This window comes from Macadamia integrifolia, chromosome 2 (assembly GCF_013358625.1).
Source record: "Macadamia integrifolia cultivar HAES 741 chromosome 2, SCU_Mint_v3, whole genome shotgun sequence".
NCBI classification, from domain to species: domain Eukaryota; kingdom Viridiplantae; phylum Streptophyta; class Magnoliopsida; order Proteales; family Proteaceae; genus Macadamia; species Macadamia integrifolia.
The window spans coordinates 21,762,347-21,778,288 of NC_056558.1; the positions used below are offsets into that span (position 1 = coordinate 21,762,347).

Below are 15,942 nucleotides of genomic sequence, written 5' to 3' on the forward strand. Positions count from 1 at the left end.
TTTCACTTCAAAATAAGTTTCAAATAAAACATTTTTTCTAGACGAAATGATATTGAAACTTGACCAATAAGATAGTATGATATTATATGATTTGGATCAATTCATTTTCTTTTTTTTTTTCATATGATAATTTTTTTCTTTTTTTTTTTGGATGCTAGTACAAGGGCCACTATACCTAGCAAGATCCACTTAGAGATTAGACAAGACCCGCAAATACTAAATCAATAAAAATGGGTGACATTTATGAGCCCGGATCAGCTTCTCATCTGTGAAGAATGATGATTACATGATAACATTTTTTTTATCTACACATGATTAATGGTAGCATGGTCGATCATGGAATGACCATTTTATGAATATAAAAGGACAAGTGTCAATCATGAAACTGTACGTAAATGCTTCATGTAGGAAGAAGTGATATCTGGTCTCTACATTTGACATTTAGAAAGATCTCCATCCATGTGAACAGAGATTTTCCTAAAAATAGATACAGTGACAGTTACAAGAGGTCCATGTTTGAAAAAGAATAATGAAGAAAGAAGCCAATTAAGCAGCCCTAGTGATATGTAAGGGGAGTCTCCAACATACATAATTATTGATTTGATAGATTTTATTCCTTTGTGTGAGAGAGTGGAAGGCTGAACTAGTGAAGGCTATATAAGCCTTTGCCTTAAACAATGGAGGAAAGCAAGTGTCAAGTAGCTGAAGAGAGAGAGAATAGTAGAGAACAACAACCTCGAAGCTAGTTTAAACTAGTGGGAGGTTGGCTGCAAAGAAACCAACAACAAAACAGAACTAAGGGAACGTCAATGGCACGAGGGAAAGTGCAGTTGAAGAGGATCGAGAATCATGTCCATAGGCAGGTCACCTTCTGCAAGCGCCGAGCTGGGCTTCTCAAGAAGGCTAAGGAGTTATCCATTTTGTGTGATGCTGAGATTGGGATCATCATCTTCTCTAACCATGGCAAGCTATATGACCTTGCTACCAAGGGGTCTCTCTCTCTCTCTCTCTCTCTAGATCTCTCTTGGTTATTCTTTTGATGCATTTCTTTATCTGAGAGTTTCTTACTTTGTTTCTCTTGATCACTTGTTTAAGAAGCATGGAACAGCTGATTGAGAGGTACATGAAATCAACTCGAGGGGCTCAAATTGGAGAAGCTGAAGCAAAGCTTAATCTGGTAAGTGGGTCTGTTTCCTAATAACTTAAAAAGAAAAGAAAATATATTTCTTTTAGAGAAATAGAGGTTACTGTTTTTCTAGCTAAATTTACACCTTATTGATGAGCTTAGTACAACTTATAATTGCTTCTTTAAATTGACTTCCATTAATTCTTCTTCCTATTTGTAAGCTCTCTCTCTCTCTCATGAATACATATAGAGATATGGGAAACTGTTTTCGTAATATTTTCTTGATGTATACACCTTCATCTCCACTAATTTTTTTACTTTAACTATGTAAAAAGATTTATTATTGAGAAATAAAAATGTAAACATTGAAACATACATCTCAAATAGTGATACGAACTGGAAACATTGAAACATAAGCATAGGAGCTTGGAAGGCACCCGATTCTCTGTTTGGCATAGGAGGAAGAGTCACCATACTAGGTTTGCCCCTTATTTTCTTTGCTCACCAGATTGAAAAATCTGATTCCCCATAGAAGGTTGCAGTGGGAGCTTGTTATTTTACAAATTTTTATCTTGAGAGGATCTTGTTTGATTCTATAGCAATCCTTAGATTGATTTTTTTTTTTTTTTTTTTTTCTGATTGATGTTTTATTCCTATTGGTTTCTCATTGTTTGCCTAGGCTTAGTGCCTCTTGGTGGCCTCTTTACCTTATAATATTTTTTTAATGTTTCTTTTGATTTAATATATTTATTTATTCACCCAAGAAAGAAAATATAGGCGCACTATCAATTCCTTCGTTTTCCAAGTCATCTGCTGATAAATCACATGATAAATCACATGACCTTGGCTGCTATTGGAACCAGGTGTTCCACCATGGCTAGCTTTTATATCTTTTGACCTATGATGAGATTTTGTGTTTCTTTACTTAACTTTTTTTCTTTTCTCTCAAAATATTTATGATGAACATTTAAGTATTTCTTTAAGATGAACACTGTACATAATAATCATAGTTTACAATATTAACAATTAAAAGTAGGATACTAGTAATAGTTGGATTAGAAAAAAGCTTTGTACTAAAGGCTTTTCATGGGATAGAATGCTCATAACAAGCATTGTTAACAACAAAGGTAGTTAAGATAGTCATCTACTGCTTGAAAACATATGCTGACACCATAAAAGGTCGTACTCAGTGCATGAGGCTCCTGCCACTGTGAGTCTGGAAAGGCTCATAATGTACGAAAACCTTACCACCACTTTACAGTGAGACTAGAATTTTGAGAAATGGCTCATGGCATCCTAGATTTTCCATTTCCCTTGTCCTCATTGAGGTTTGGGTTGATTTGTTGACCATTGCTAGGCCAAGAGGTTGTGATGACCTTGTCTAGTGGACTACTTCCCCTCGGGCAGATTTTCATTGGCCTCAGCTTGAAAATTGGTAAGATGAAAGATGCTTGTGGTTCCTGGCCAAAGTCATTTGGTTCAAAGGTTGTATCCCACAACACAACTTTATTTCTTGGCATGCTCTCATATCTGCTCTGCCAACTCAAATTTTTCCTTCAGTTGAGAACCCTCTCCATCCATAATTACTGTTTTTGTTGGAATTCCTTTGAAGATATCAATTATTTCTTCTTTTCCTATCAATTCCCTAAAGTAATTTGGAAAGATAATCGGGCCAAACGTTGGCCCTCTCCTCGGCCTATTGGTCCCCTTAATGGTGAGTGGATGTGGGTCTTGTCTTGGGTCAAAAGGAATATTCAGTCTGTGATGCAACTGTGAGACTTGCTTTTAGCATAGTGATCTGTCATAATCGGGTGGGAGCGTAATAAGCGAAGATGGTCCACATCCTTAGCACATATCATCACTCTTGTTGATTTGTGGACTTCTCGGATGGCCATGGTGTGGGGGAATCCCCCTTCTTTTCTTAATATATTATTTATTCATCCAATATATATATTAAACCCATCATGTCAACCCTAGGTTCGTGGCAAGTCCCAAAATTAGATGTCCTGCTTGCCCTGTTGCTGTAGGGATTTGATTGTGATCACCATCGTTTAGAATAAAAATCTTCTTGGAGGAATGATAAATAAACTACACAAAGAAAAGGATTAGCTCTTTTCAATCCACCTAGCTTGAAGAGGAGGCTCCTTTCTTCTTCTTTTTATTATTATTATTATTATTATTATTATTATTATTATTGAAGAGGAGGCTTCCACTCACATAGAAAGGGAAGTGCTTTTAGAACAGAAGAATGACCAACTGCACACGTAAAGATAATCAGAAAAAGTAAAGGGAAATGTAGGAAAATAGTAACCAAATATACCTGCTATGAGGGTAAATTACTATTGTTTCACTATTCTCCCCCGGTTAAAGAAAAAAAAAAGGTTGGGGGTGTGGTTAAGGCTAGCGTTGAAAGATTAAGATATAGTAAATGCAAGGAAGATGTGAGAAAATTTTTAATGAGAGAGAGAGAGAGAATTTATTGGAAATTATGGAGAAAATTCAGTAAAGGTAGTCGATGTTGCATGAGGAATTAAGTTTAGATGCTTAGCGTAGAGCAAGATTTAGATTCTATTAGTTCTGATCTTTCCCTTGCTTATGGTCATGCCGAAGGTGGGGGCTTAGATTGGATTTTATGTCTTGCAATTTTGTGAGTTTTGTTATCTTTTTGTACATTCTTTTCTCTTTAATTCAATCGACCTTTTAGCGAAAAAAAGAAGAAGTAAAGGTAGAATATAATATAGAAGAATGAAAAATAAAGGAAAGGAAAGGAGCTTAACAAAATATAGAGGTTCGAAAAGTCCACTTAGAAGCATGAGAATACTTGATTTCTTGAGCTAGAAATGATTGTCCTTGAACTTTAGACTAATGGAAAATTCACAATTTAGAAATTGCCAAATTTGGACAACCTATCGAAGGGGCAAAAGATGGAATTCTTGGTTGAAAATTGGAGGGGGTAAAGAAAATATAAACTCTTCAAAACAAGGGATTATGTACATGGATGAACTATCAAAATTTTGTTGGTGATGGTTTTGTAATCATACTAAAGTATTCAATCTAAGCTTAAGATATTAGGTGGAGAGGCTCAACTGGTATATGAGTCATCCAAGTTCACAAACTTAGTTGATATGAAATTATTATGTTACAAAGCCTAAGTTTTAGAGATTGGAAGTTCGAAAGCCAAGAAAAATGGATTGTCAAAGATGGTTAACTGGCATTTGCAAACATAAGATGGGTTGAAGGACTCAATGGGCACTGTCCCCTATATCATGCAACATATAGAAGCAAACTATGCTTTCTCTTGATTCTTCACTTTCACTGTCCTCTACACAGTATTTTTTTAGTGAATAAATGAATATATTCAAAGAAGCTAGCTCAGGAACACACCACCCCTAGAAGGGGAGAAAGAAAGAGAAAACAAGGAAAAAAATCCGGGGGAAGGTGACTAAGGGACTGGCCATAGACCCACGACATTTACAAAGGAGACCAGCCAAATTTATGAAAGAGACAACTCCAAATATGAAAGGAAAAGGAATAACCAAGAAGAGCTGGTTTATCTCCTCCTGGGCATTTTAACAAAAGCAACAAGAAGGAGAGGAGGGGATATATTCCTATGGATGAGGAGCACCAGAGGGGGGGAGAAAGTTTGAGAGGGCTCTCCAGGCAATGAAACTGTGCCAAGGAAGAAGATGCGGAAACAAAAATTATTGAATGCTAAGGAACCTTAGAGCCCTTATACCTCTCCAGATTCGAAGCCGAAGCTAAAGAAAACCTAGGACTTGAAGACTCAGACCAAAGAAAACCAATTCACCCAACCTTAGGGGTCTCCTAGGGATCTCGTGAAGCACACTCCATGCCCCTAAGAGACTAAAGGAGGAAGTTATTCTAGGATGCCAGCTCCTTCTTTCATGATAGACGCCATTGTCGTCATTTTGTCAAGCCCTATAGTATCGAGATATATATATATATATATATCTCAATAGCTAGATAAGGGTGGAGGCATCATCATCTGTTTTAGAATTGATCATGGAGTAGCCACTGTTTGTTTCCTCTTCTGTAAATGGCAATGCCAAATGTGGAGGATCGAAGTAAACTATGAGCATGTATTTGAACCATTTGAGTATGCCTAGACGTTAACTCCATAATTTTTTTTATTTCTAATTGAATTTTGTTGACCATCAGCCGTATCATTTTTTCGAAGAACAATCAAGTGCCTATAGGTCTTCCTCTTAACTCCAAGAGGAATCTTGAGGACAAGACACAGTCCCAAAAAAAAAAAAAAAAATAAATCCAATCAAGTCAAATACATTTTACTTGGAGGCAAGTCTCACCATAAGCTTTAAAATCACAGCTATGTGGACTCCTTTTACCCTTCTTAGGCTAAGATCTCTTTTTCTCTTAGGCAAACAAATGGAGGACCAACCAATGGTGTGGAAAAAAATGTTTTTATCAGATCCTTTCTATAGGAAGTCACTCATGAGGATGATTCTATCTTCTTGATGAAGGAATTTGGAAGCCCAAAGACACCAGTCCAATAAATGTAGAGTTTTGCATCACAAATTCAACTAACTCAAGCCTTCCTGCATAAGAGAGAAGCTAGATTTCTATAGGTGTACCCTACTTCTATGAGACTCGCTAATTAGGGAGAAATGGTGGATTGAGAGCTTAGCCAAAATAACTAGAAGCCCGAGATACTTGATAGGCAAGTGCTCCTCAAGGGAGCCAGAAGTATGCCGAAGGTAAGAAAAGGAGCCCGAGATTAAATCTCCTTTTTTTTGTAATCTTGTATATGGTGTCTTTCTAGACCCAACGTGTATCTTGTTTCTCCTATTTTTTTTTTTAATACACATGAATTTTTAGCAAAAATAAGCCAGAGATTTCGTCTATTGACATGTAGCCCAGGCATAGAGACAAAGCAGAGCATAATATTACTGATCTTTAATGAGGAAGAGGGGCATCTTTAGAGAAACATCATCAGGTCATCAACAAAGATCATGTGATATAGCTTTAAAGCCTTGCATTTGAGAAAAAGATAAATCTAGTTATCCACCTTCAGATGGAGAAGACTTTTATGACGAGTGAATAACACGAGAGAAAGAAAGCACCGACGAAGCCCTAACTCAACATGCCGGGCTACCATTAACCAAAATGGAAAATTGGGTTGTAGAGATAAAAGAATATATTCACTTAATAGATATGAAGCTGTTCACTGCTTTGAGGGTCATCCAAATCCTAATTAATCTTCCTTCAGCATAGATTGATCGCTATCTCTAACTATTGCTTTCAATTGGTTGGATTAATACCCAGGAAGACATTAACCATCTCCTCTTTAGTTTCTCTTTCTCTAAATCCCTTTGGGAGAGGATTCTTGCCAAGTGTTGGCCTTCTCCTACTTCTCCTAGACCTATAAGATCTTTTTCTAGGAAATCGGAGTGGATGATTGGAAATTCTAAAGGAAATTTTTTGTCTGTGATTTTATTAGCAAGCTGATTTTCTGTGCTGTAATTTATCACATTTAGTGGGAAATAAACAGGAGAAGATGCTCACACTCGTTAGTTTAAACTAGTAGATTTGGATTTATATCATCTTTGAAGTTTGGTGAACGGCTCTCTCTTTTCTTTCTTTCCCTAATAGGGATGGTGAGAGGAATAGATTGATTGCTTCTTCTTGGGATGTGCCCCTCCAGTTCATTTTCACATTCCCCTTCCCCCCACCCCACCCTACCCCACATTCTCTTCAGTTTCTTTCCTTCTCCCCATGTGATTGTATAAACTACTTAATTTTTTTAATCATATATAGTAATGATACAATTTATATGTAATTTTTATTTTACATATTATAGTAAAGGACTTTTTTTGCAAAGTAAATTAAAATTTAATAACCAAATATGGAATAATTTGAAGTTAATGACATGGTCACATGGGATAATGACTACAAACATTTCTTTTTTAATTATGAAAAATTTACTTTCCTTCACCAAACGAAGCTGTATGAATCTCAAGAAAAAATTGAAAGTGACTTTTGGATGAATGGCAAGAGAAATGCTGAGTAGTTAAGTGGAAGTCTATAAAAGGAAATCCTGGCTCTGGAGTCTTTGCCCCCATTGCATTTCATAAAATTGACTCATCTACGATATGAACAACCATGTCTGAAACTCTATTTCTCTTCTACAAAAGGACTTCAACCCTTTTATGAGGGCATCATCATCATTTCCTTTGTAGTTCTTAGGCCATTTTCTTTCTACTTCAATCCTTAGATTTTATCAACCCCATCATCTAGCTATTGTCACAATCATCAATCTGATTAGAGTCATTGAAACTGGTGGATTTTTCCATACAATGTGGATAATTACTCTCCAACCCTATTTAGAATCTAATTTGAATCACTCACTTTGACTTATTCTATGTATGATAATGTGGAATTGCATAGCCTCTAGTGAGGTTTTTCAATATTGGCAACTCATCACATTCACGAAGGTCATGTGCTCTTATCAAAATCCTTTGAAGTGAATATATTGTTGGCGGTATGATGTCTTGAATTCCATTTGTGGCAAAATTGGAATTCAAGATAGTGAGGCAAGTTGTATGGGTATTTCAACAAGTTTCATGTATAAGGTTTCAAATATATATTTGTTTCGAGTTTCTTTCTTTGTAAAGAAGCTGAGAGGTGTGTGAGCACGAGCATTGTAACCCTATTCTACATTGATAGTGAAGCAGGATCTCATAACCTAAGGGGGTAGCGCAATTGGTGAGCAACAAACTTGGTACGAGCCGTAAATTCGGACGTCCTAAGTTCGACTCCTACTAGGCACACCTTGGGCCACTCACACGGGGGTGTTTAGTGCTCTTCACTACTTTCAGTGAAAGTTGAATGGTTCTGATTCAACCCCGGTATGACCCGGTCCATGCGGTTGTGGGGTCAGTATGGGCCCGCGGGACTAGTTAATAGTTAAGCCGAAGGCTTAAATACCCGTAGTTAGCAAAAGCAAAAAGGTTTGGATACCCGTAGTTAGCAAAAGCAAAAAAGTGGGATCTCATCTCACCATAGTGGGCACATCTAGCCGAATCACATAAATCTATGTGCATTGTGTGATTATTTGTTCTTATTTTCTGATTCATTTTTGCATCGTTTTAGGGTTATGTTTCTACATATACTTGATTGCTTTCTGCTTATGGCAATGCTGAAGGTCGCATGTTTCCCTTCTTCTTGTCAGTGTAATCGTCTAGATATACCCAAATGTTAATCCTATATTCCATTTGGGTCTTTTAACAAAATAATAATAATAATAATAATAATAATAATAATTGCAACTATAATGAATCGATTTTGTGGAAATAGAAACAATGAAAAAAGAGTATTGGTGTTTATTTTTTCAACCCTGGTGAGAACCTAGATTTGTTCTTACTTGTCATTCATAAATCAGTTTCCTTGTCTGTAATAAAAAAAGAACCACTAGTTTTTAGCATTACCACCCTAATATTTAAGACTAATGATATTTTTCTAATCTATTGTCCATCAGGAGTTACAAGAAGAAATAATCAATTTGAAGCAAGAGATTCAGCTACTCCAGAAGGGCATTGGGTAAGATTATATTGCTGATACATTATAAAAAAAAAAAAAATTATGTATCTTAACTAATTTAAAAAAGAAAATTAATAATATTAAGCATAGTTATTTTTAATGCTTCATAAGGCATTACATGGGTGGATCCATGTGATAGAGATCCTAGAATATTTAAATGGAAAATTTTCAGACTCAAGTAAGGAAAATGGCTCAGTTGTAAAGTTAAAAAAAAAAATCCTAAATAGCAATAGGAGAAAATGTAGATAAATGAAAATGGATTTTTTTTGTCATTTTGAACCCTTTCCTCCAGATTCTTGGGCCAAAAAAAATCCAGATGAGATGGGTTTAGTGTCCCTATCACATGGATCCACCTTATACAAGTATGTTTCAGGTTGTGAGATACCAAACTTCACTAGGAATACTAAGATTTTCCTTTTTCCCTTGATTAATAGGGATTATCAAAATAACACTCTATTTGTGTACTTAGAACTTAATATATATATATATATATATTGCCCTTTGCCTTATTTCCAACAGTTATTTAAGTTAGAAGTATAAATGTATTTTCAATAATAATTTGAAAGTGATTTATCATTAAGTCATTATCAAAAGTCGTTATTGTTATGCACATTTCTTAGCACATATGTGAAATGACAGTATTAACCTCATTGGAAAAAAAATGTTACACTAAAATGACAAAATATAAAGTTACAAATGATTTGACTCCTTAGGGTGTCAATAAGGAAATCCCTTATTAATATGAATAATATTGAAAATGTGTGAACTATGAAGTACAATATTGCAGTAAAGCCAATTGAGAGAGAGAGAGAGAATAAAGCATATGGGCATATGTACGTATATACTTTTGTTTTTTATTGAAATATATGTGAAACTATATTCTTTTCTTTCAGGTATTTATATGGCCGGAAAACTGAAAATATGACATTAGATGAATTACACGCTTTAGAGAAACATCTAGAGAATTGGATGTGTCATATTCGTACAGCAAAGGTAGGCATGCCACTTTTATTCTCTTTATAATTTAGTTCAACATGATAATACGGCATTTTTTTTTTGGGAAAAGGCTGGGCACATCACCGGTATTTCATAAGCTAACGCCATTTCTGTCTATATTTCTCTACCCCCCCCCCTTTTGAAATGACTCCCATGCCCCTTTTATATGATTTGCCTGTCCCATGCTTTCATTGGTGCCGTATGCTACCTTACCGCACACGAGCGGTATGCCTACCCCTTTCCTGTTTGTTTTTTATTATTTACTATCAACAATAATTCTTGGAATTTTCTATTTCACAGATGCAAATAATGTTTCAAGAAATTCAATTGTTGAAGAATAAGGTTTGCCCTAAACTTCATTTCACTTACCTACCACACAAATATATAGGAAGGCTTAAAATGTTTATCTATGCCATGGTTCTTGTGACAAAAGATTGTGAGCTTGAGATTCATAGCAACCTACAGTACATACCTTGAATTCATAGTTAGCCTGGATAGGAGTGTTTAGTGGTTGACCCTTGAAGTCTTTTATGAATTTCCAAGCTCTCTCTCTCTCTCTCTCTCTCTCTAATCAATGATCAGTAATCTAGGTTTTGTTATTAGTAGAAAACAAGCTAAAAAGATCCATATCTGACTAGGCATGTATGTACAGTTAAAACAAAAGAAAAGTAAACTTAAACATCTTGTTCTTTCTTTTCTTTGTATCTGCTATACCAATTGTACTAGATAATGCCTATAAAACAATAATCCCTTTGTTATTTCTGATCCTCTTGAGAACAATATAATCTAGGCTCTATAAATCTCTTTAAACAAATCCAGAGTACAGGCTCACTATTATGTGAACCCCATCCAACCCTATCTTTTCTTGTCACTTTGTTCAGCCTTAGAATGTCCAATGTCCATAACCTAAGCTGTGTTGCATCAATTAGTCTTATTCTGTTTGTTTTTGTAAACCTAAGTTTGGGTGCCTTCACCAACAAGAGCATTGCATTTCTTTTAAATAATTGGCAAAAGAACAGTTTGAACATAAGAAAAAAGAAAAAAATGCCTTGAGAATGCAAATTACTTGCATTAGACTTCTAAAATAATTATGGGAAAAGGTTGGGTATGCCGCCGATATCAAGTATGCTAGCACCCATTGTGTCTATCTCTCTCTTCCCTTTTTCTGAAATGACCCTCATATCTTTCCTGAATGATACTCCATCATGTGTTTCTATTGGTGCTATCCGCTAGCATACTTGATATCGGCGGCATACCTATCCCTCTCCCAATAATTATTTATTCATAAAACAAAAATTTACCTATTGCTTGATTTTGAAGGAGGGAATACTGACTGCAGCAAATGGATATCTTCAAGGGAAGGTAATGAAATATACTCTGAAATTTTATTTATTCCATTAACTTTAGATTTCCGCCTGACTTTATAGTATGGTGACATGTATGCCCACTTTCTTTCTTTCTTGCTTTTTTTTTTCGCAGATATATGAGCAAACTGGGATAGTTGAAATGCCACCAGATCTAACTGGATTTTCATATCCACATTGACTATTCAAAATGAGATATTCCAGACTTAGTTGCTTAGGTGACCACTGATGATAGCAACACTGGAAGATTGCCGTGGAGGATTATTAGTTATCTCTTTGGGGTTTCTGTTGGATAAATAATTACCATTATAAATATGCCATTAACATTTAGTACTTAGGTGAGTTCTTGTGTGCTATGGTAATGTGAATGTGATGTTTTAGTCAATGTTGCTATTGGAGATTTATTATGGTGGCATAGATAAGGTTGTAAAAACAATCTCTCTCTCTCTCTCTCTCCAACCTTCATGAACGTATCTTGTATCAACTTTAATTAAGTCCTTCAGGCCCATTTGGATAGTGGAAAGGAGGATGATTGTTTGGGAGGTTGGAGTATAGTACGATGAAAGTTTTAAGCTTTTTTTTTTTTTCTGAAGGGTATTGGAATTGTTGTCAATGGTTCGAGTTTACTTATCTCCAAGTCATGAACTTGATTGATACAAAAATATATGATAACATCCAAAATTTTCTATTCAATCTATGATTTATCATTATGAACATTTATAACGTTTCAATGAGGAGAGGTTTACGATGAATACCTAAGCATCTATAGATAAGGAAGAACATATGAAGTGACAAATGTTTCAAAAAGTTAAAAATAAGCATAAATCAAATGGAGTGTCAATGACTAAAGCTATTGAATCAAAGAATTATATTATCGAAAGATTTTATTTTTTTTATTCATTTAAATTTTTATTTTATTTTTTACGTAAAAAGATAACAGTCAAGACACTCGAAAATGTGAACTTTAACAATAACGGTCTAACGGAGTTAGACCGTTGTGGTCAGAAAAAAACCCATGCTCATCAAGAGGTCTTAAGTTTGAGCCTCCTGACTGTTACCTACTTTCCTCCCTAGTCTCTATCTACCCGGAAAAAAAATTTGGACTTTACGCACCACAGTTGTAGTAGGTAGTTGTTAGAGGTTTCAAAGTATTGATTTTCATTTAAGCCCAATGAGTAGACTTCGGACCCCAAATTTACAAGTTACAACCGCAAAACCTTAGAGACTGGCTCAGTTTGGTATCGTTTCTGTTCCAGAAACTCCATTTCGTGTCAGAAACGGAAATTTCAGTTTCTGTGTCAAAACGCCGTTTTTAAATGATTTAAGGTTGTTTGGTGAATCTGTTTCTAGAACAGTTTCATAACCAAGAAACGACATTTCTGCCGTTTGGTAATGCTTGTTTCAGAAACGGTTTTTTTTTTCTTTTCTTTTCTTTTAATTCAATAATTACATAAATAACATTAAAATACTATAAGCATATAAATTCTTTTGGGACAATAAAATATTACATACCAATGAAAAAAAACATGGTTTCCAAAGGATGAATAAAATACAGTATTAACAATGCCTTGTGCAAGTTAATTATTACATAATTCCCCAAATTTTCACTTTTTTTCCAAGTCTAAAGACTTGAATGCATGGAAGATGTCTTTCATCTTATTTGTTTGGTCCTCTAATCTTTTAAGTGTCCCTTCCAGATATCCTTTCATATACTCGTTCGAAACGGACGGTAGTGTGGATGATGTTGATGTTGAGCTTGAGTTTTCTGAACATAATGTATGTTGTATGGTAGAGATATGTGTTTCATCTTTCAACCATACAAACATACCACATCCACGGTTATCAGCCTATATATCAAATAATAGATGTGATTAGGGTCGTTGAAATTTAACATCAAATTAAAAAAAAAATCTAAAATTATCTATAGGTATAGGCCAATCGTAGAAATAAATTACCCCAGTTGAATTTGGGCAACATAGAAAATATTGTCCCTTGTTTGGACCTTTCATCACAATTTGTACTTTGCATTGACCTTTACCATATCTACATAGATGTAGTTGGTCCACCCACATGAAAAAATGACATGAATCTTGACACTTGAAAAATTCTTTTCCAATATTTTTACCCGACTTGGTTGTATATTTACCACAACTCTTCTCACAAATTTCACAATTTGCTATAATGAGTGGAAGCATAGAAGAAGTCATCTGTAACAGAAATTTAAATATAAAAAAAGTTAATATAGCATCCAAATATATGACATTCATGATAATATATCAACTTGTACCACATATATAAATGTAACATAAAACAAGTACTACATCACTTGAAACATCAATTTAGGTTTTCAGTTTTGTCAAAATAGTTATCGGTTTTAGTTTTCAACTAGTTCTGGCATCTTTTGCTGTCTAGCCATTGTATTTGTAGTTCTTAGTCTAGTGGCATTCATCTCTTTTGCCCGATTTCGTTGACTTGATTGTATTGTAGAATGATCAACGAAATCTTCATGTGGTGGTTCTGCAACTTTTAAATCATCACTCATCCCCACGAATTCAGCATCAGTAATATGTTCTTCTCGAATATAATTGTGTAGCCCACAACATGCCAGTACGATTGATGCCTGAGCTTCCACTGGGAACTGATGCATTAGCCTTAAAATTTTAAATTTGTTCTTCAATACCCCAAATGTGCGTTCAATGACATTCCGAAGTGATGAATGTCTATAATTGAACAACTCTTTCGCTATTCTTGGGGATCTTCTATGCCCTTTGTAGTCCGGTAGATAGTATCTCTCACCCCTAAATGGTGTAAAAAATCCAAATTGGCTAGCATACCCAGAGTCGACAACATAATACTTTCCTACAGACAAAAAAATAATATATATATTATTACGTATACACTCAAATAAAAATCTAATATATTAGTATAACATTAATACCTAGAGGTGGATGTGAAAAACTCAATCGAGGATCACTTCTTGTCTGTTCAAGTACTCGACAATCATTTGCACTACCTTCCCATCCCGCATACACATATGTGAATCGCATGTCAAATAAACATGCACACATCACATTTTGAGTTGTGATTCCCTTCCGATTCCTATATCGAATTTGATCATCTCTTGGAACTACAGCATGGATGTGAGTACCATCTATGGCGCTAATACAATGCTATGACATATAATGACAATTAAATGGTCAGTACATATAAGAATATAAACATTCATATATTTAATTACAAACATGTATCATATTAGCATATTTACCTTGAAAAAAGGGTAGTATTCGTGTTCTGTGCAATCTCTATCGATATCATATTGACGTCTGGCGGTCTGATTTTTTCCTTAGCCAGGCGTTGCATTGCAATCAAGACAACATTGAATGTTCGACTAACTATTTCTCCTGAGTGGTTGAAATGATTTTGGGTGTCCCTATTACTTGAACCCTTCCCAACAATCCATAGGAACATTCCAAGTTGTTCATCCACTCGGATGTTGGTCGTGTCTTTCAACCACCCCCTATGTCTAACATAATCACATAGGTTAAGGAAGAGATGACGTTCCATCCTAAACTCTTCATAGCATCTATTGGCATACCCATTCAATACCTCATGCATCATGACAGCACCTGAAAATACACTATCCCTACATAGTTCTCGAATATATACCACCTCACTCAGTAATTCCATTCCCATGTGAATGATCGTATCTTCTTCATCATTAGAAGTTTCACATAATGCATTTGACATAACTGTAATAAATAAACAATTATTACTCAATTTGAAACAAATAACTGTAAAACATAACAAGCTGACACATCGTCTCAACCCAAAACACATCGTCTCAACCCAAACCACATGTAACACACACATCAATAATAGAAAAAAAAATAAAAGAAATAAAAGCCAAATCATGCAATGTATCTCCAAAAGTAACATTACACACATCAAAAGTATTGTCTTGAATCCAAAATTATCAAAAGTAGCATTCAAACACAACCTCAACTACTCCAAGGCATCTAAAAGCCAAATCCTCTTAACAGGCTCTGCACAGATAAAAAAATCCCTCCAACTAGGATCAACACACATACGACTGGTGGCCTTCAACTATATCTGCTTTGATATATCCGGCATGGAGGATAACACTGCCTCACATGCACTCACACTGAAATCTCGAGGACAAGATGTACCTACCCTACCACGAACAGGAGATGTAACGGAAGTACTGGATGCTTTCTAAATTTTAATGGATAAATACTTCCCATACAAGTCCTTCACGTGGCTATCTCCCTTATTGACGCTCTTTTTTCTTCGTCCCATGGGTGTCCTATCAAGACTTCACTTTGTGGTGGTCTGAGTTGGAGTATGACTATCCTCATGAAAGGGGTCAGTCATGCCTATATGCACCGGGGTACTAGGGGAGTCAACGACGTGCTCAATATTAGCTGTATTAACAGCTTCGATGCCATCCAAATCTTGAGCACTATCAACCTCTAAGTTACCTCTAGCATATGCATCCCCAAATACCATGTTCAAATCTGGCCAATTGTTTAGTCCATACTTCTTGTATTTCAACCAACCTGGATTTGCCTGCATAATCTAATTTTTAAATAATTCAACTAGTTAGTGAAATCTATTGTACTTGTATTGCCCTATCCCATACGGACTCATCATCTACTGTGATTGATTTTGTCATTGAGTTCCACCCAAATCCAGTTGTGTCAAGCAGTCTCTTGAATTGTTGATACTCGTGTTTCAACTTGTTCATCTTGTTGCGTAATTGTTCTCTCCCAACTGTACGATTTAAAACATGCTGAAATTGCTTTGTAATGTCCTCCATCTAGTTTTATTAAATGAATTACTGGATTTGTGACCATTTTT

At 35.3% G+C, this 15,942-nt stretch overlaps 1 protein-coding gene across 1 annotated transcript; it reads left to right on the forward strand.

Annotated features, from left to right (window-relative positions):
* Positions 1 to 688: 688 nt before the first annotated feature.
* On the forward strand, positions 689 to 11,497 carry LOC122089111 (MADS-box transcription factor 26-like). The gene is made up of 7 exons (XM_042658583.1): positions 689 to 991; positions 1,096 to 1,177; positions 8,643 to 8,704; positions 9,598 to 9,697; positions 10,001 to 10,042; positions 11,021 to 11,062; positions 11,180 to 11,497. Exons 1-7 carry the CDS (start codon positions 810 to 812, stop codon positions 11,243 to 11,245), a joined length of 576 nt encoding a protein of 191 aa, XP_042514517.1. The 5' UTR covers positions 689 to 809; the 3' UTR covers positions 11,246 to 11,497.
* Positions 11,498 to 15,942: the final 4,445 nt, after the last annotated feature.